This window comes from Pinus tabuliformis, chromosome 5_2 (genome assembly GCF_031772625.1).
Source record: "Pinus tabuliformis cultivar Carrire ecotype Pingquan chromosome 5_2, CPIR1, whole genome shotgun sequence".
In the NCBI taxonomy this organism is placed as follows: Eukaryota; Viridiplantae; Streptophyta; class Pinopsida; order Pinales; family Pinaceae; genus Pinus; species Pinus tabuliformis.
Genome location: NC_142306.1, coordinates 1112659666 through 1112680036, shown reverse-complemented (window position 1 = coordinate 1112680036; position 20371 = coordinate 1112659666). Strand labels below are relative to the sequence as shown.

General features: G+C 35.2%; 1 protein-coding gene across 1 annotated transcript in view; it reads right to left on the bottom strand.

The window, feature by feature from the left end:
• The window catches only part of LOC149163121 (MADS-box protein SOC1-like), a 168993-nt gene that overhangs the window by 98113 nt on the left and 50509 nt on the right, over nt 1-20371 (bottom strand). Inside the window, exons 3-5 of the mRNA XM_089437543.1 lie at nt 5501-5562; nt 5296-5395; nt 5141-5182 (exon numbers count right to left, since the gene is read on the bottom strand). Coding sequence (XP_089293669.1) covers nt 5141-5182; nt 5296-5395; nt 5501-5562 — 204 coding nt within the window. The remainder of the gene's footprint in view (nt 1-5140; nt 5183-5295; nt 5396-5500; nt 5563-20371) is intronic.

Genomic DNA, 20371 nt, shown 5'->3' with positions numbered 1-20371 from the left:
AGTAGTCCAAGAGCTCTAGGAAACCGACAAATGATAGGTTAAATATGATGGAGCTGATCGTAACTAACTTCTTATGCATGCTCCAGACCTTAGTGAGGGACTCCCCTTTCTCAGATATGAGTTGGAGTCGAACACAAACAATTTCTACGTTGCACAGAAGGTTCTTTATGTGAATATGGTGAATTATTGCCATAAAAAGGTTGCTCTCCTTCTAGCGCTACAATTTTTGATAGTGTTCGATGTCGCCAACAATCAGGGGGTCTCCCCGATATTAAGTTCCAACTACACCTCACAAAATTTGGAGTAGGAGCCCCATTTGGGAAATGGGCCTCGATACCATATTCTTAATGGTTTTCCTTGGCTACAATGAATGACACAAGAGAAATGCATATACTTTCGAGATAAACAAGTATGTTAGCCTTGTGATGTGTTCAATTACAATATGTATAATGGTTCTTGCAAAATAATTATCTTAGTTATCTTGCAAAATAGTTCACAAATAAATAATGATCATGAAAACAAGAGGCACACAATTCAAACATGCATAATAAAGCGAACCAAATAGTTCATTTCCATTAATATGTAGAAACATAAACATACACCACAAACAATGAAAGAATAGTCTTACAATAATCCACGACATATGCATGAAAGTGTGCTAGCTCCAAGAGCTTTCAATTATAAATTAAAAGTCCGAAGATACGCCATTATAATAATACAAAAATAGTTCCAATAGTGGAACGTTAAGCAACTACTTGCTTCTCAAAAGACTAATCTTCTTCTTGATGCCTAGTTTGAGAAGCCAAGGTGACAAGTCCTTTGCTTGAGTTATGAGGGTGTATATATAACAAATGAGTTGACTCTCCACCTCCCTTGTGACTCTTGGACTTCACTCACGACTCCTGAGCTCCCATGTGATTCTTCAATTCCTATGATACCTTTGAGCTTCTACATGACTCTTCGTATTCTATGTGTGACCCTTGGGCTTCCAAACATTTTATATTTTCTCATTGTGCAATAATACAATATTACATGTGACACAATACAATGACACATATGACTTTCATGGTGACACTTTGAGAAGTCTAGACTTGGCAATGGTGACATGGAATTTCATTGTAGTGTATCATTGCCAATCTTTCCTCCTCATTGCTATCTTCACATCTTCATGATTGTTCATGCTTGTTATCCATCTTCATTCCCCAAAAGGTTGTTTAGGGCATGGAGTCTTCCATGTGATCTTGATCTTCCTTCTTCCCTCGTGATCTATTGTCCCTTTATCTCTTTGTTTGATGATCTCTTTTAGGTATATAGCTTCATAAGAGTTTTCATGTAACATACATTATCCCCTTGGTATCCTCCTTTAGCACCATCCTGTCATCTCAAGATAATAACACCTGAAAATAGGGTTTACTCATGACAAGAGGACAATAACCCCAAAATATCCTAATTTACCTTGTTTCTCATTCAACATATTGACTAAGTTGGGACAATGTGTATGATTGAAGAGACCTACGGATTACGCAATGTGTAGGAGCAAGAGGGAGGGAGTGAAGGTCTAAGCTCTAAAATTGTGCACTATGCAATGACTGAGATAGCGACGCACGTTTGCACGTTTGAGGAAGTTAGGCAGGCGGGCATGACATGCTTTCTCATTGTGATTGCTCAATGTGCAATTCTGAGAGGAAGGGTCAATGCACTATGCAGTTGAGCATTGTAGGGAGTGAGACATGTCCTGGACGCTAACTAAAAGTGCGTAGTGCGTAGTGCATAGTGGAGGCAATATTGGGAAAGCACTGTGCAATAGGCAAGTGCAATTGACAGTGAATGAGCACTAAGATTGCGCAATGCGTAGTTGATGGAGGCAGTTCACTGTGACTGCACAATGTGTGGTTCCAAGAGGAAGAGAATGCTTAACTGTGGCTCATGATTGCACAATGCACAGTTCCAGGATGTACAAAGGTAGGTGCTTGGTTGGGCAAGTAGCAACGATAAGAAAAATCCAAGAATGACTAAGTGTGGGATCAGTAAGGTAGAAATATGAGTCTCGAGCATGTAACAAGACTTGAACATGATCACACACTCACAAATGACCAACCACATAACAATGAAACATTGAGGACCAAAAATCAATGTGCATCCATTGAAACAACGAAAAAACAACACTTACCTCCAAGTGCAACACTTGGTATACACCTTTCGACACAAATGTTGACTGCAACATAAAAAGTGTGCAATACCTTGAGAATGAGTCCAGTGCATGTGACTATGATAGGTAGAATCCATTAATGCGACATAAAGCACTGAAGTTTCCTCTTAAAGTTGTGCTTTGACCGTCGTTGATAAAGAACGGCACCTCCCTTAATTAAAAGATGACACTTGGAATTCCTTCAAAAAGGGACTTGAAAACTTAGGAAACAAGCATAGGATCACTTTAACAACTAGAAATGACAGTTCACATGATCAAAGGGATGCTTCAAAATGTGAATATAGGCTAAAATTTGGAGGTCATTGTTTTAGGGACAACACAACCCAATGCTAATGTGACTTTATCTGATTGATTGAACTTCAAGAGGGCATAACTTTCACTCTGGGAATCGGATTGAGATAAAACTTATATCACCGAAAAGTTCTCAAGGAGTTGAACATGATGGTGGTATCAGTTCTAAGATTTGACGTTGGAAAAAGAGGTTTTTGTGACCCCATCTTCATAATAGACCTTGTAAGTCAGGTTGATTCAATAAGTAACACCTCTCGCAACCCGAAATACTTGGAAGGGTGTGGAAGGGAGTGTTACAACTTTTAAACAAATATGATTTTATATTAAATTACTCGAATAATGGGCACCTTCATCAAAAACGTCTTTCACTCATAACATCTTCCAAAGGCCTTTCAACACTTCGACTTTTCCATCAGAAAACAATCAAGACACTTAAGTTTCTCTCCAAATCTTCCACATGAGGATATTTGGGCTTCTAAAGGGACAATTAAGCCTCAATACCCCTCAAGATCAATCTCCTTATGCCATAAATTTAGGTTCTCCAAGTTCACATGTCAGCGCTCCAATCCTCTTCAATATTAGCATTTATACCTGAATAAGTTGACATTATTCACAACATTAATGATTCATATTTTATGAAGTCGACCTTCTTAGACTCAAAATTGCATTCTTACGTCAACCCCCTCAAACTATATCAATATTCTTAACCTAATGGTTGGAACCATCAAATTTTTAGGTCTTCCCCACAAATCATTTATTTCCAGTGTACACACCCATATATATGTATATCATTATAACCCTTATGTTCCCTTCCAAATGTTGATGCATTGATCACTTCTTCATAGGATTAGCTGATACCTCCCTTATTGCAATACTTTGTCCAAGCAGGGTATTACCATAGAGATCCATAGTTGGTTAACTCACACAATTGCATCTTTTAATTATCAACTTTGGCACCATGCTCATTCACATACAAGATCTTATAACAATCACATTAGGAGAGAAAAATAAAGCATCCCTATTAGAAGTGTAATGTGTGTTGAAGATTGGGGACACCTTTGTTAGATATCCAACTCAACATATCCCATAGATAGGATGATATTCTTATTCTCTACGACATGTATCCTTAACAAGTCGAGCAAAATGATCTTCACTTATTATTAATACAAATCATCAACAACCACTGGAGATTAATCAAAAACAACCTCAATTCCATAAATATTTCCAATGCTTTGAGATAACATTCCAGATGGTGACGTAGGAGGTTGAGCAAAAAGTTTGCATCAAGTGCTTAATATATCTTCTCTTTCTTAGATCATAGAAATTGAACAGTGCAAATAATTGAGATATAAAGGTTGAGTAAAAACTTTGCATGAAGAGCCCAATATATATTCCCTTTCTTAAATGGTAGAAATTGTACAATATAAACAATTGAAATATAGGAGTTGGAGGAGTGCACCACATTGGTCACCTATTTAATGTCTATGTAGGCTAAATGGCCATCACAACAATCATCCCTTCCATGCTTCTTGGAAACATACTTGTGTTTCCTTTGATACTACACATGTCTTTGTCACCGAATCTAATTTTGCTTTCATTATTTCCAAGTTGAAGTCTTCATAATTATTATTAGTTTGTCGGCATTTTTTATCTTGAAGGTGTCACCATGACTTTGATGTAACATTCTTATCCATTTTTTCTCAATTAATCCTTGAACAAATGGTTTTGTTTCATTGTCAAAGTCAATTAATTTTGATTCTTTAACATAAGAGTAAGAGAATCCTTTAATAAGCAATAGGAAGTCTTTGATGCTCCTACAGATCCATATGCCTTAAGAAATTAGCTGTTGATATTTGGACAAAACCTGCTTGAATTGGCCCTAGACTTACCCTATCAAAAGATTCTATAAGCACCCTGAAATCTTAAAGTCAACCATACATAACAAGTTTAAAAACCCTATGGCAAACTAGGAGTGATATTACATCATGTCCCTTCAAGTATACACCAACATGTTTCTTCTTAAAGATATTCTACTCCGTCATGCTAATACTATACTTTCTTCAAAAATCTCCTCTTTATACAACACATTTCCTTTTCCAATTTTACATTTTTTTTCTTCTTTTAGTTTTCACTCATTTTCTTTAACTTCATTTTCTTATTATTATTTTCCAATTCTAAAAATTCATGATTCACTAAAAAAAATTCTCATTCTTCCTCTTCCATCATTTATCTCCCAAAACTTCTCAACCTTTAGTTTTATATCAGATAATGCATCGACTTTTATAAAAAATGTTCAACAAAACATAACCTAAAATACACCTCACAATTGAAATTTCAACCTCCACCAATCCACCAATTTACAAACATTAGAATTAAAAAAACCAAAATATATATATATTAACAAATTTAACATGCAATGAGTCAAACCAAGACAACAAGGAATATCAATGAAGTAAACAACTAGATAAAAAATTATAAAATTGCTTGTTGTAAATAGCTACTAAATTGTAATCTAACAATTATATCCGAATCCATAACACAAATTATTCTCCCTGATGATGGAAACACGTTATCTTAACAAAATATAATCATTCCTTTCCAAATACTTTCTATGAAAGACATGCAATGCATGTATATTACCTTTTTTTTAAGTTGATCGATTTGATTCTTTAAAATTTCCATCTGATATACCAAAAAATACAACAGCACATAAGTTAACGTGGAATTTACCAATTATAGCAACCTTGAAATAAACAAATAACACGGTATTTACATAAACGTTATCATGTAAGTACCCTTCGTGACCGAATATGGCTTAATCCCCGTTCGGCTTGGCTTTCCAAATTATTTAATTCCTTCACTGAACATGATGCCAGACCCTCCCCCAACATCTTTCTACAAGTAATAGGAAGAAAATATGATAAAATTCCTGAATATGAGATTGATGATATATAAAATAGTCAATTCGATTACACAGATAGGCTATGCATGTTGCATTACCTTTGTGTTGATTCAAGAAGCCTGATGGTTTCTTCCATATTTGCAATCTCCAGCTTTAAAGACTGCAGGAGTATAATAATAAAAGCTTGTTAATCATTCGGTATTTATGGGTAGACTGCACCACATTTTTTAAATTAAGAGTTTTTTCATTATCTTCGTCTGTATGAAAATTGATCAGAGACTATCTCTCCATTCCATTCCTTGGTTTTCCGTTAAATAAATTATTATTTTATTTTATCAATGATAATGGTTAATGTTTATTAAAATTAAATCCCTTTAAAAGTCCAACTTTCCTGTCTCATTCTATTATGGGAATCTTATTTCTGCCCTTTGGGTTTATTACACCTCTGTATCATTATTTATGTTTTAAAATTAAAATTAAATTTTTTCATAAAAAATAAAATAAGAATTATATAAAAGTAATTTAAAACGTGTTTATTCTTCATAGTAATTTTAAAGGATGTTATTTTTTTTATATATTATTTTAATTAAAATTTTGTTTTAATTTTGGAGTAAAATCTAAAATTATTTTTAATTGATTAAGAAAGAAAAATGTAAAAAAATAAGCAATTATATAAGAACTAAAAATAGTTAACAATAACAAAAAATCTACTCTTTGAAAACATAAGCCAATAATTTCAAATAACATTATTTATCCTCTAATAATAATAAATGAATTTATTATCCCCCATGAAGAAATTCAATTGGGGATCCTCCTGAAAATGAAGTGTTACGTATCAAGAGGTTCAAGGTTCAAATCTCTTGGATTTACCTGTGTCTAATCAAGGGTCATGTAAGCACCTAGAGGTATAGTAGTAGTAGTTGGAATGGTTCCTCTACTATAAATAATAATAATAATAATAAATGGACTTAAAACTTTTGCAAAATTTATCACCACCAATGTAAGCCCAAGGTCACAAGTCAAAAAGCATTGTAATAACCATCTGGGGCTTTGTATTTGGTATATTAAGCATGTCTCTTGATTTTATTGTCTGTAGCTTGTTGTCTTGTTTGGATCATGGTTGATCCCTTGGTTCATTTTGGGTCATTTCCTACTACATAGTATTGGAGTGCCATAGGTAAACCTACTTGAGGACTCATGGTTTTATGGATGCCTATTTTTACAATGCTGATCACTAGTGTATGAGCCAAGCTCGCCCATGTTAAGTTGCACTTATGTCTTACCAAATGGTTAGAGTCTACAGTCGGCCTTGGCTTTGGTGCATTATCTCTTAGACAACTCTCATGCATGCCAGTGTCATTTTTACAACTTCTACAATTCCCAAGGGAGTTCACATTTCCCAATGAAAAGTGGTCCCAATAGTGGTCCCAATGGTAAAAAATTCAACATGGCTTCAATTTGTTCAGATTGATGATAGGAGTCCATGCCACATTGAATATTTCCAAACAAAGACGGTAGTGACTAGTTACTTCTTGGTCAAACTTTGTCAACATGTCAAAAAAGTATCTAGATGGCAAAACGAGGTCAATGTTGGGCAAATTGATGTATGCATTATGTCATAAATTATGAATAGAACAAGAGGGACAATATCCAAGAGTTATATTTCTAAAATTCCTTATGACATTATAGAACCAATACAGTGGGCAAATGACATGGCTAAGACAAGGATGGATAGAGAGATTATGGGAGATAAGAGTATGATGTATGCACTATGTCATAAATTATGAATAGAACAAGAGGGACAATATCCAAGAGTTATATTTCTAAAATTCCTTATGACATTATAGAACCAATACAGTGGGCAAATGACATGGCTAAGACAAGGATGGATAGAAAGATTATGGGAGATAAGAGTACATATAGTGCAAGTTTCAAAATACTATGGTCTCAAAATTGTCAGAAGGTCTAGGTCATTAAAGATTCATAGGAAACCTGGTCAAGTTGACTTAGTAAGTCAAAGAAACTCCAATTGAACTAGGCATTGGAGAAGTCAACCAGTAGTTGTGCAGCCCAACTAGCCATTGGGAGCTTCATGGACCAAGAAAGTAGTCGTTAAAAAGAAAATATTCTTTCAAATAACCATGTGGAATTCTCCTAGTCAAGTCAAACTCTCCAAAGAGCAAGTCAAGCTTCTTCAAAGACCCAGGAGTGGGAGGTTGAGCAACTAACCCTATTATTCTTCATCTTTGACCAATCTGGATAATTAACAAAGAGAACCTTGGACTTACTTGTGCATTGTGATGCTAAATCAACACCTTAGTGAGAACAAAAAAGTAATGTAATATTTTATGAAAAATGCTAACTCTCCAACTTATGGATGACTGGTAAAAATATTATTTTAGTCATCCAACTAGCCATTAAAAATGTTTTACAAAAGATTATTTTCCCTCTTATAGTAGAATTTGTTGTCTTATAAGTGCCATCAATAATACTTAGAGACTATCTAGTTGAGACACCAAGGGGATATTAGTCATGTGGAGAAGACAAACTAGGGGAAACCCCACTTTCATCTATTTGTTTTACAGAATTGTTGCTTCGAGCATTTGAACCATTCTGCAAGGGAGCTTCATTTGGGAGGAGGTTTGCATACCATCTCTCACTTAATCGAAAGGCCAAAGAATGCTATTTCAAGGTATGAATCCTAGTGGATAATTTTATTAAGTCACAAGGGGGACACCTCTCTAAAAGACCAAACCACTTTTCCCTGATTAATTCCAAGATCAATAAAAGAATGCACATGTTTCACATCCTTGTAAAAGTGAGGTAAACATTGCTTGGTACAAGTTATTATTTCCAACAACCACTAAATTTTAAAAGCCTTCAATTTTTTTCCTTCATTATACTAGCATTAAATAATTGGTTTTATATATTTGATCTTTAATGTAAATCTCACCTTGGAGAAGTTGAAAGTAATTGCATTGTTAGATCTATACCAAGAATAGATACGTTGTTTTATTGGGTATATCTTACACTTGTATCTAGTTAAATTGATTGAAAATCTGAAACTGATATACCTTTTGGGGTATATCTTACACTTGTATCTATTTAAATTGATTGCAAATCTGAAACTAATGTACCTTCCAAAATCTGCACGAAAGATCCAAGACTTCTCCCAAACAATAAAGTATTTTTCTAAAGTCTAGATCTAAACCAAGAATAGATACTTTGTTTTATTGAGTATATCTTACACTTGTATCTAGTTAAATTGGTTGCAAATCTGAAACTCATGTAACTTCCAAAATCTGCACCAAAGATCCAAGACTTCTCCCAAACAATAAAGTACTTTTCTAAAGTCTTATCTACTGACTCTGTTAATTTGTACTTGTTGATTTTACACTTCTGGAGTCAAATATTTAATTTTCCGGCCATAAATAAAATATATATTACATTTGGAAAATTTCCTTTTACTTTACCTAGAGGGATATATTCTGAATATTTAGAAAAAAAACTTCCAGCCTGTTGGAAATTGACTTTTTCTGCTTTAACAAGTTGTCATATGGATTTTAGAGACTCATTTAACATCTCCACCCTTCTCCACCCTTAAATCTGCGATCTAAGAGTACTTTGGCACCAATTTAGTGGCTAAATTCGACCAAATAGGTTGTTGTCCATGTCACTTTAAGTAGATTTGACAGTCTGATATAACAGGAACATCACGCTATTTTGGTGCATGAGTCCTTAACCAATAGTCCCAAACTGAAAATTAGGAATTTTATTGTATATTAAATTCGAATATTCAGTATCATTTAATTTGTTGTTTAGTTTTCTACTACATAATCATACACAAAAATAGCTAGACAAACACTACCACCTCATTTTGACTTCATTAAATAAATAGCCTTATTTGGAGTTGGTTGGGGTATTAAGTGGGACTGCTCCCTTTACCCTTTTATGAAGCAATTAGGCAGAAACACTAAAGACTTGGGACGAGGTCACAGTGGAACTCTACCTTGTCTGTGCCAATTCAAGCAAATTGTTAAGACCTTATCAACCTAGTTAATCTAATCGATAACAAAACTCAAATTCACAAATGATAATTAAAAAAACTCTCTATTACCATTTAATTATTAAATTATAATAAAAATTGATCCTATTACTCTACCTTGTATGTGCCAATTCAAGCAAATTATTAAAACCTTACCAGTCTAGTTAATCTAATCAATAACAAAACTCACATTCACAAATGATAATTAACCAAACTTTCTATTACCATTTAATTGTTAAATTATAATAAAATTTTATCCCATTATAATAATTTTACTGCCGCTCTAAAAAGACTCAAATCTTTAGAAATAACAATTTTCTCTCCACTTTTAAAATTTAATATAAGCACGATTCCTTTTTCATATCCCACCACATCACTGGAACGCACCACTCTTAAACGCTAACTATATATGTTACCGAATATCCCTTCAGTGGCCTGTATTCTCATTCTACAGCTAACGCATTGTTATTGAGAAATTACTAGTTTTTCATTTGATTGAGAATTTATGTATATTTACTTTTAGCACTTTGTTTGGCCACTTCTGTTTAGCTTTCAATGTTATTGATACTTATCTTCCTTCCTTTTCAGGTGGTTGATGGCGTTATCCAAGGCCTGGCCTTTCTCTTTCTTTTTAATGTATTTTTGGCCATTCTTGTGCCATTACTATTTTTTAATGTGGACAATGAGTTTACTAATGTTTTAATTGTATTTAATGTTTTTGTTTATGTTAATCAAAAGTTTAGCTTTAACTTTCTTTATGTCTACTTTTTCGCTTGTCTTCGATACTTTAGAAATTTCCCATTAATAATTTCTAATCTTCTCTTTAGAGTGCTCACTAAATATGAATGATCATAATTTGTTTGGGGAAAATATATATAATAATCCCTTATATTACCTTAGTAACAACGAACTCCTGATTTGAATGGATATTGCAATAGTTGGACACGTGTTTTGAATGTTTCTTATGGATATTTGTAGTCTTTAAACTTCATTTAAATGGGCAAAAAAATTATTTTTTACTTGGAATATCTATTCCTTCTGCGCTTAATCTTTCAGGTAGGGCTTAAATTGTTGCTACCTGTCAACGCAAATGGTTGGCTCACAAGGAACTATCCACAAATATAAAGCATGTCATAAGTGATTTGATTTTGAGAAATATAAAACATGTTATAAGTGATTTGATTTTGAGGGGAGAGCATAACAATTTATGTTAACATCTAACCCTAACCACTTAAGTCGTTACATAGCTTGTCATGAATGGAGGCAATTTCTAGTAATTAAGACCTATTTAGTAGTGGGATCAATATAATTGTAAGAAGGCTTACTTGAAGCCTCTACCAACACGAAGGTTCCTTCTCTAAGATATCTCTAGGAGGTGGATAGAAATATATAGAGGTAATGTAATAAGATGTCTTGAGAAGTATATTGTAATGAGAGCTCTAAATCAATTGGAGGTTGCACCTAGAAAGGCAAGTTAACATTGATGTCACCTATATAGGTACAATATTTTGCAATATTCTAGCTCTTGACATGGCTATTGTAGTTACTATCTGTCATTCTGCAATAAATCAAGTTCAAATCCATTATTTTTGCTCTACATTTTCCAATTTACTAATAAAGAACACCATAACTAGTATCAATACTAATAAAGAACACCATAATGAGTATCAATACTGATAAAGAACACCATTAGTATCAAAACACTTTCCTAAGCCCATATTCAAAGAATTTTTCAAGATAGATACATATCCTTATGTCTATAATTAACACGATGATCTATCATTCTACAATTAAATTAGAGTAGAGAGAAGAATATGCATAGGAAATATAAATGATTTCGCGTGGTTCAACACACTTGTAGCCCCTATTGGCACCCTTCATAGTACCACATTAGATAACCTCTACCTGAAAAATTTCAATTTTGCATACGCTAGGATATATTAGAAGTCCCTTAGGTGACGTAAAACTAGATTTAAATCAACATCTTGCTCGTCTTGCTTCTATAGTGGCACAGTGGCATTGATAAAAACGCTTTAGAAGATTACTATAGTACTTAGGTAATCAGGTATTACATCTACATGTATGATCAAGCCTTATTAGTTAGTGTTGTGTGAAATTTGACTGAATACTACTATTGGACCTCGCACATATATCATAGAGATATATCGCCTAGGCTGCCTTTGTCCTCAACACCCTTGAAACTTACACCAAGTACCAATCCACATAAATAGTTATATTGCTGATTTGTGTATTTTATCACTGAAAACCTTGCTTCTTGCTACTAGTGCTTAAAATTCCTATAGGCACTATAGTATTGAGAATTTGAGAATTATGTCCAAACTTTTATCAAAGAGGCAGTATAACTCCTCGAGATGTTGAACCATAGATCTCCCTACATGTCATGATTGGTATTTTGGTTCCCTGAACCCTCAAATGAATTGGTTGCATCAAACATTGGAAATAAACTATCTCAATTGATAGTGGCAGCACCCACAATTTTATTCACTAAAATGTAGCCCAAGACTATTCTATCTATGTTGGGAACAACTTTCAAAACGCGATTGTTAATGGAAGTTCCATGAAACGTGGCAGTAATTGTGAGGATGTGTGACGTAGAATGGGTGAGTATTCCTTGAAAAGCCACATGTTTGCTAGTTGTGACATTGTTTTGCTTGTTGAATGGTTAGGGACATTAGCTCCCATTACCATAGACTTTTGTGATTTATACATGTTTCTAATAGAAATCACATCACTATAGTTCCAGAGGAAACACAACAAGTCCTCTAAAGACCATCAACTCCCACCATATAGAAACACTTCTGTAAAAAGTGCATCAAGAACTGTAAACCAAATTCCAAGCCCTTCAAGCCTTTGAGATACCTTTTCAACCCATCCAATTGAAATACAATTAATCTTGGGTAAACATCAATACACCCTTGAAATTCCCCAAGGCATACTACTCTTCCAAGATGAGCATGATCATTGTAATCCACTCATACCAAGTTGGCTCCTTCCCAATGTATGCCCTTATCACTATCCATTGTCTCAAAAGAATGAAATTAAAAAGATAGTTTAGGATTTTCCAACCACTCATGTCATCTTCCCTAGTTCCAATTCTTATTCACCATCCATTGTCATGGTCCTCAAGAAGGAAGGCACCTAGCACATGTTTCCTCGCCTTACAATTCTCAACAAAATAATATTCAAGGCTTGTATTCTCATCATTAATGATGTTCTACATGAGCTTAAAAATGCTCAAATTTTCACAAAACTTCAATTATGTACACAATATCGCCGAATTCACATGGAGGTAGATATTCCCAAAATTGCATTTCACACTCATGGAGGAAACTACAAAGTCTTGTAGATTTCCTTTCATCTTTACGATGCACCCTCCACCTTCCAAAATCTCATGAACAAAAAGTTTCAATCCTCTCTCCTTCACTAACATGTAGCCCAATACTATTCTATCCATGTTGGGAACAACTTTCAAACCACGATTGTTAATGGAAGTTCCATGAAATGTGGCAGTAATTGTGAGGATGGGTGACCTCGAATGAGTGAGTATCCCTTGAAAAGCCACGTTTGCTAGTTGCGACATTATTTTGCTTGTTGAATGGTTAGGTACATTAGCTCCCATTATCATGGACTTTTGTGATTTATACATGTTTCTAATAGAAATCACATCACTATAGTTTCATAGGAAACACAACAATTCCTCTAAAGACCAACAACTCCCACCATATAGAAACACTTCTTTAAAGAGTGCATCAAGAACTGTAAACCAAATTCCATGCCATTCAGGCCTTTGAGATACCTTTTCAACCCATCCATATTGAAATGCAATTAATCTTGGGTAAACATCAATACACCCTTGAAATTCCCCAAGGCATACTACTCTCGAGAGGTGAGCATGATCACTGTAATCCACTCATACCAAGTTGGCTCCTTCCCAATGTATGCCCTTATCACTATCCATTTTCTCAAAAGAATGAAGTTAAAAAGATAGTTTAGGATTTTCCAGCCACTCATGTCATCTTCCCTAGTTCCAGTTCTTATTCACCATCCATTGTCATGGTCCTCAAGAAGGAAGGCAGCTGGCACATGTTTCCTCGCCTTACAAATCTCAACAAAATAATATTCAAGGTTTGTATTCTCATCATTAATGACATTCTACATGAGCTTAAAAAATGCTCAAATTTTTACTAAACTTCAATTATGTACACGATATCGCCAAATTCACATGGAGGTTGATATTCCCAAAACTACATTTCACACTCATGGAGGAAATTAAAAAGTCCTGTAGATTTCCTTTCATCTTTACGATGCACCCTCCACCTTCCAAAATATCATGAACAAAAACTTTCAATCCTGTCTCCTTCACTTTGTCCTCTTCCTTTTTGTTTACATCTTGATTTACAACTAAACATGCCACAAGCATGTCATCCATGTGGATGAAGTCTTACAACTGCTTGTAAATCATCAACACTTGATCAAGATGTCCAAATTTTCTTCTAGTGTCTCTATTGTGGAACATTTGGGCCATATTATTAGTAATGATCATGTACATGTGGATCCAATGAAAATTAAAGCAAGGCAACATTTCCCATATCCCAAAAATCTTAAAAGTTTAAGATATTTTATTTGTCTCATTGGTTAGTATAAACAATTTGTTAAAAACTATTGTAAGATTACACTTCCCCTTATAGCTTTACTTTAAAAATAATGCTTTCAATTAGAATGAAACTATAAACCAGTGTTTTTAGGATTTGAACAAGTGTTATTTATACAACTTGAATACTCACTCCACCAAACTTCCTTGAGACCTTTGTCTTGAATTGTGACACCACCCATAAATACATTGAGGTAGTATTCATGCAAGATGGGAACTACAACCTTTACCCATTCAACTATTGTATGGACTAATATTTCTATGGACTTCAATGTGGGGTTTAGCCAAATCTAGTAATAGATCCATCACCATGGTGGCCATTAATCTCCTTTTCCAAATATGCTAATTTTGTGCTCTAAAACACCCCTTTAAAGCCTCCATGATTACTCAAGTTTCCATCAATAATATCTTTAATCTCCATGGTATGTTGCAATATTTTGTGATGAACCATTGTTGGAAAATCTAGAGACCTGTAGATTATAACTTATTTTCCATATCTTGATAATTACTTGTGTTGTTATTTGGTCTTTCCCTATTGGGATTTGAAACGTTGACAAGTACGATTATTACTGTGGATACTCCGATATTCAACTTGAAAGAAATGAACCACAAATTCCTCAAATCCAATACTTGTGTTGTTATTTGGTCTTTCATTACTTCTTTAATTTTGTTCGTCGTGAAATTACCAAAACAATGAAGATCACAAAGACACAGTGTACACAAGATATAGCCTCCAAGCCAGGGCAAAACCCCTCCAAATGGAAAACCCAAAAAATGCTCCTCTTCTTGTTTAGAATCTACTTGCAAAGAGGCTTCCAAGTCCCAAATACCAAAGCAAAGAAAACCTCCAAGCCCCAAGTCAACCCCCAACAAGATATTCTTCAAGGTAGCTTCCAGAATTTCGTTACTGCTTCTTTGATCCTACAAATTAAACCTCTTGAAAATGCTTTAGAACTTCGACCTCCTGCAACAAGTAGCTTCACAAACCCTAGCGACACAAGGAAAGAGAATCTTTGGCAAACTTCGACTTCTTCTCTTCTTCTTTGTCCGCCATCTCCTCTCTCTCTTCTTCCTTGGTGCAGATCAAAATTGTGTGATATGTGTGTCCAAATGAGTGGAGCTCATCTCCTTCATATAGCCTTTAAGAGTCTAATTCCCTCTCGTTAGGTCGACTTGATCAGGTCTTTGGGTCGACTTGGTCCTAGGTTTATCTATGGTTTTTCTTGACAAAATAAATATTTTTCTTCATTACAGTGAATCCAAATGGGACTATGACACATGACCAATATTATTCCTTATCCTAGGAAGACTTAAAAGACCTAAAAGCACAAAGAACGTACTTTTGAATCAAGCTTGAGTATGAAACACATACTCCAAAAATAAAATATAATTTATTTTTCTTTCTTTATAAAGAATATACAACGTCTTGATTACGGTTACATCATAATGAATAACAAATCTAGTTACAATTTTCAACAATCCCTCTTAACTACGAAGGTATTCATGGTACAAGGAATCTCAATCTTAAAGCATTCTCATAAGAAGAGTCAGCTTGATAAGCCATATTTTGTTAAGAATCTTTATCATAACTAGCATTATCCCTAAAGGCCTTAACTGGGCAAGCTCATCTTTAATTATGAGCATTATGCTAGGAGACTTTAAATGAGTTGCCACACTACCTCTCAAGGTAAATACCCCATCCGGATGTCTACAAGGTATGCCCTTTTAGGAATATTCTTATCATGGATTCCCAAACTTGGATCCTCAAAGAATATCAGTCCTCTTTGACTACTCTTATCTTGGATGCCCTACCTCATCCTGAAAGAGCATTGGTCAACAACTTCTTTCCCTAGATTCTACAATTCATAAGAAGTTCCAATCTAGATACTTATCATAACCTCTAGAATCTAATCTTTCTTTATGGCCTGCTTATGGTTGTTAGTCCTAGTCTAGTGTCTGACCTAGACAAGAACAATCGGATACCACTCCCTCTCAATAAGGGACAGGATATCCACCAAGCCAAGCTTGCTAGGTACTCAAGCTTCTAGTTTGGTAACACTTTAGTCAGTATATCTACTACATGTTCATCTGTAGGTAGATAGTGCAGCTCCACGACCCCATCTCGTACCAAGCTTCTGATGTAGTGGTACTTGTTGTTTATATGCTTCGTCTTAGCATGAAACACTGGGTCTTTCCTCCGTCTTATGCAACTCTCATTATCACAATGTATCCATGTATGGTTAAGTGGTCCTTCAAACAAAGTTGATAACAACTTCCTGAGTCAAACTTCTTCCTAATAGTCCTTGCTTGCAGCAACATATACAGCTTCATCACTAATCAAAGCAATTGTATCTTGCTTTTTGCTCATCCAGGAGACCATGGAAGATCCTAAGCTAAAGCGCCCACCTATTGTGTTTCTTCCGTCTTTCTCGCTACCACCCCAACCTGAATCTGCATATCCCATGAGTTGGATTTCATTACCAGTGTACCAGAGGCAGTAATATATAGTCCCACACAAATATCTTAGGATATGTATGGCTGCAATCCAGTGATTGTATTTTGGCTCCATTTGAAATTGACTTAGTACATTCACTACAAAAGAAATGCCTAGTCTTGCGTTAACCAGATACATCAAGGACCCAATCAATTGTATATAGCAAGAAGGAACCACCGGACTAGATTCTGAACTCCTCAACTTCTTTAAATTGGTAATCATAGGAGTCATCATAAACTTGTAATCCATCATGTCAAACTTTTGAAGTATCTTGATCTCATACTTACCTTAACCAAGGTATATCTCTCTTGGCTTCTCTCATACTTTGAGTTCCAAGTAATAATGCATAATCCCAAGATCCTTCATATCGAACTCAGTTGCTAACTTCTTTTGGCATTCCTAAATCTGATGCTCTACACCTATGACTAGTAGATGATACACATACAAGAGTATGATAGCTAGTTCACCCTGTACCACCCTGATATATATATAGGTTAGGATCTATAGTACTCTTGGTAAAACCAAGTATCAATAAGTATGCATCGATTCTTGGATACCAAGCTGTAGGTGCTTGCTTTAAGCCATATAGAGCTAGCTTCGATCTACAAACATGAGTCTCTCTCTGATTTATTTCAAATCCTTGAGGTTGCTCAATGTAAACCTCCTCATCAATGGTCCCATTCAGGAAAATTGTCTTGACATCGATTTTATGGATGCTCCATCCCATAATAGCAGCCAACGAAACCAACGATCTTATTGTTGAATACCTAGCTGTGGGAGCGAAGGTTTCTTCGCAATCAATTCCTTCCTTCTGCAAGAAGCCCGTTGCTACAAACATTGCTTTGTATTTTTTGATGCTCCCATCTACAGCGTGCTTTATATTATAAAACCATTTTGAAGTGACTAGAGACTTGTCACTTGGCCTAGGGAAAATTTCCCATACATCGTTCTTCATTATGGACTAGTATTCTTCCTGCACAGCATTCCTCCACTCGTGATGTTTAGTTGCATCTTCATAACAGGAAGGTTTAGCTTCAATGAGCTTTTCCATGTATGCGGCATATCTAGAATACCTCTTAGGTCTTTTACTTTCCCTGACGGTCCCAAATGTTGTATGTCCTTCTGCTTCTTGTAGAGTTGTTCTCAACCAAGTAGGCCTCTTATGATTTTTTGAAACAATCACTTGTTGTATAGGCTCACTACCACCTTCAACATATTCTTTAGTAGGTGTAGGATATTGACCATTATTGTTCCTCGAGATATCTTCAAACATAGGTATCTCTTCTTCATCAAAGTCCACTGGAGCATCCTTCAATTTCGTGTAAGTTATGCTTTAATCAAAGATAACATCCCTGCTTGCTTCAATTCGACGGCCCTCCTTAATATATAGATTCTATATGCTTTATATGAAGCAATATATCCCACAAAGATGCCCTTCAAACTTGGTAGGATCTAGATTCTTTCTCTTGTCCTTGGGTATATGAATATACATAAGAGTCTAAAATATCTCAAGATGATCCATACTTTGCTTCTTTCCTGTAAATGCTTCTTCTAGAGTCATATTATTGAGAATTCGGTGAGGACTTCGATTATGCAAGTAGATAGTTTTCTTGCATGCCTCTCCTCGTAGGAATTGAGGGAGATATTGATCATGTAACATAGCCCTAACACATTCCTCAGTAGTTATGTTCTTCCTTTCTACCACACCATTCTACTCAAGATTATAAGGAACAATGTGCTCCCTCTTAATTCCTGCTTCCTTGCAGAAAGCCATCAATTCCTTGGACGTGTATTCCCCACCATTGTTTGACCTCGAAGTTTTGATCTTTCTCTCGATTAGGTTTTCTATTTCATTCTTGAACTATTGAAACTTTTCGAATACCTCATCCTTGCTCTTGAGAACGTATAACCAAGTCTTTCTTAAGTAATCATCAATAACGATTACATAATATTGATATCCACCAAGAGGCTTAATTGAAATAGGTCCACATACATCCAAGTGTATGAGATCTAGAATTTCTTTGGATTTAGTGTCACTACTTTCAAATGGCTTCTTTACGTTCTTGCCTAGACCACATCCCTTGCAGGTCCCTTCATGTTCTTCCTTCAATTCAGGGATGCCATTGACCATTTGACTTAGAGATGGAAAAATATTATAATGAAGGAGTCCATAACTTCTATTCCATAGTTCAGAAGGACTCATACCAAGGGAACTAAGGCCTGGTCCAAAGGTGTATATAGTTTGTATAATGTCCCCACACGAATCCCAATTACCCTAGCATCATCAATACTTGAGCCCTTACCCCAAACCAAAACCTTGCCATCAACAAAAGCAACTCTATCACCCTTATCCTCTAGACAAGAAAAAGAAAGTAAGTTTTTCTTTAAACCTAGAACATATAAGATATTGTTGAGGTGGATGCTTCCACCAAACTCGAGCTCCAACAATGTGGCTCAACTTTATTTTACCAGATAGATCTTATTGTCTCCAAGTTCGATTTAATGAGATAAGTTGCCCTTTGATAGGGTTTGGATTTGATGACATTCTCTCGTCATATGTTTAGAGGCACCATTGTCAATAACCCATACATTCGTCTTTCAAAGTGCCAAATAGAGTGAAGAACAAAATTCCATCTACTTCTTTTGGGAGATGGAGATGATCTTAAACAAACAATACTTGATGGATGTAGCGGGATTTCTAAGAACCTTAAAACCCTTCTTCATACCCTTTGTTATGGTGCCAACTAAACTATGATCTTCAATCCCCTTCTTGAACCTTAAGCTCTGATACCATGTTGGAAAATCTGGAGACTTGTAGATTATAACTTATTTTCCTTATCTTGATAATTAATTGTGTTGTTAGTTGGTCTTTTATTACTTCCTTAATTCTGTTCATCAAGAAATTACCAAAGCAATGAAAATCACAAAGAGACAAAGTACACAAAATATAGGCTCCAAGCCAGGGAAAAACCCCTCCAAGCGGAAAACCCATAAAATGCTTCTCCTCTTCTTTAGAATTTGCTTACCAAGAGACTTCCAAGACCCAAAGACCAAAGCCAACAAACCCTCCAAGCCCCAAGTCAGCCCTAGGAATATCTTCTTCAAGGCAACTTCCAGAACTTCAACACTGCTTCTTGATGCTGCAACATCGACCTCCTGCAACTGCTTCAAAATTTTGGCCCTGCAATTTTGGCCTCCTACAATTGCTTCAGAACTTCAACCTCCTACAACTAGCACCTTCACAAACCCTAGCGAGACAAGAAAAGAGAATCTTTGGAAAACTTCGACGTATGTTCTTCTTCTTCGTCCTCCAGCTCCTCTCTCTTTTCTTTTCTATTGCATATTGAACTTGTATGAGATGTGCGTCCAAATGAGTCGAGCTCCACTCCTTTATATAGACTTTCTTGAGGGTCGAATTCCCTCTCTTTACACTGACTTGATCTGCTCCTTGGGCCGACTTGGTCTTGGGTTTATCCATGACTTTTTCTTAACAAAATAAAAGTTTGTCTTCATTACAATGAGTCCAAATGGGACTATGACACATGACCAATATTATTCATTATCCTAGAAAATACTAGAAGATCTAAAAGAACGAAGAACATGATTTTGACTCAAACTTGAGTATGAAACACATACTCCAAAAACAAAATATAATTTATTTTTCTTTCTTTATAAAGAATAAGCAATGTTGTGATCACCATTACATCATACTAACGACCAATCTTAGTTACAATTTTCAGCAACCATGACCCCACTTC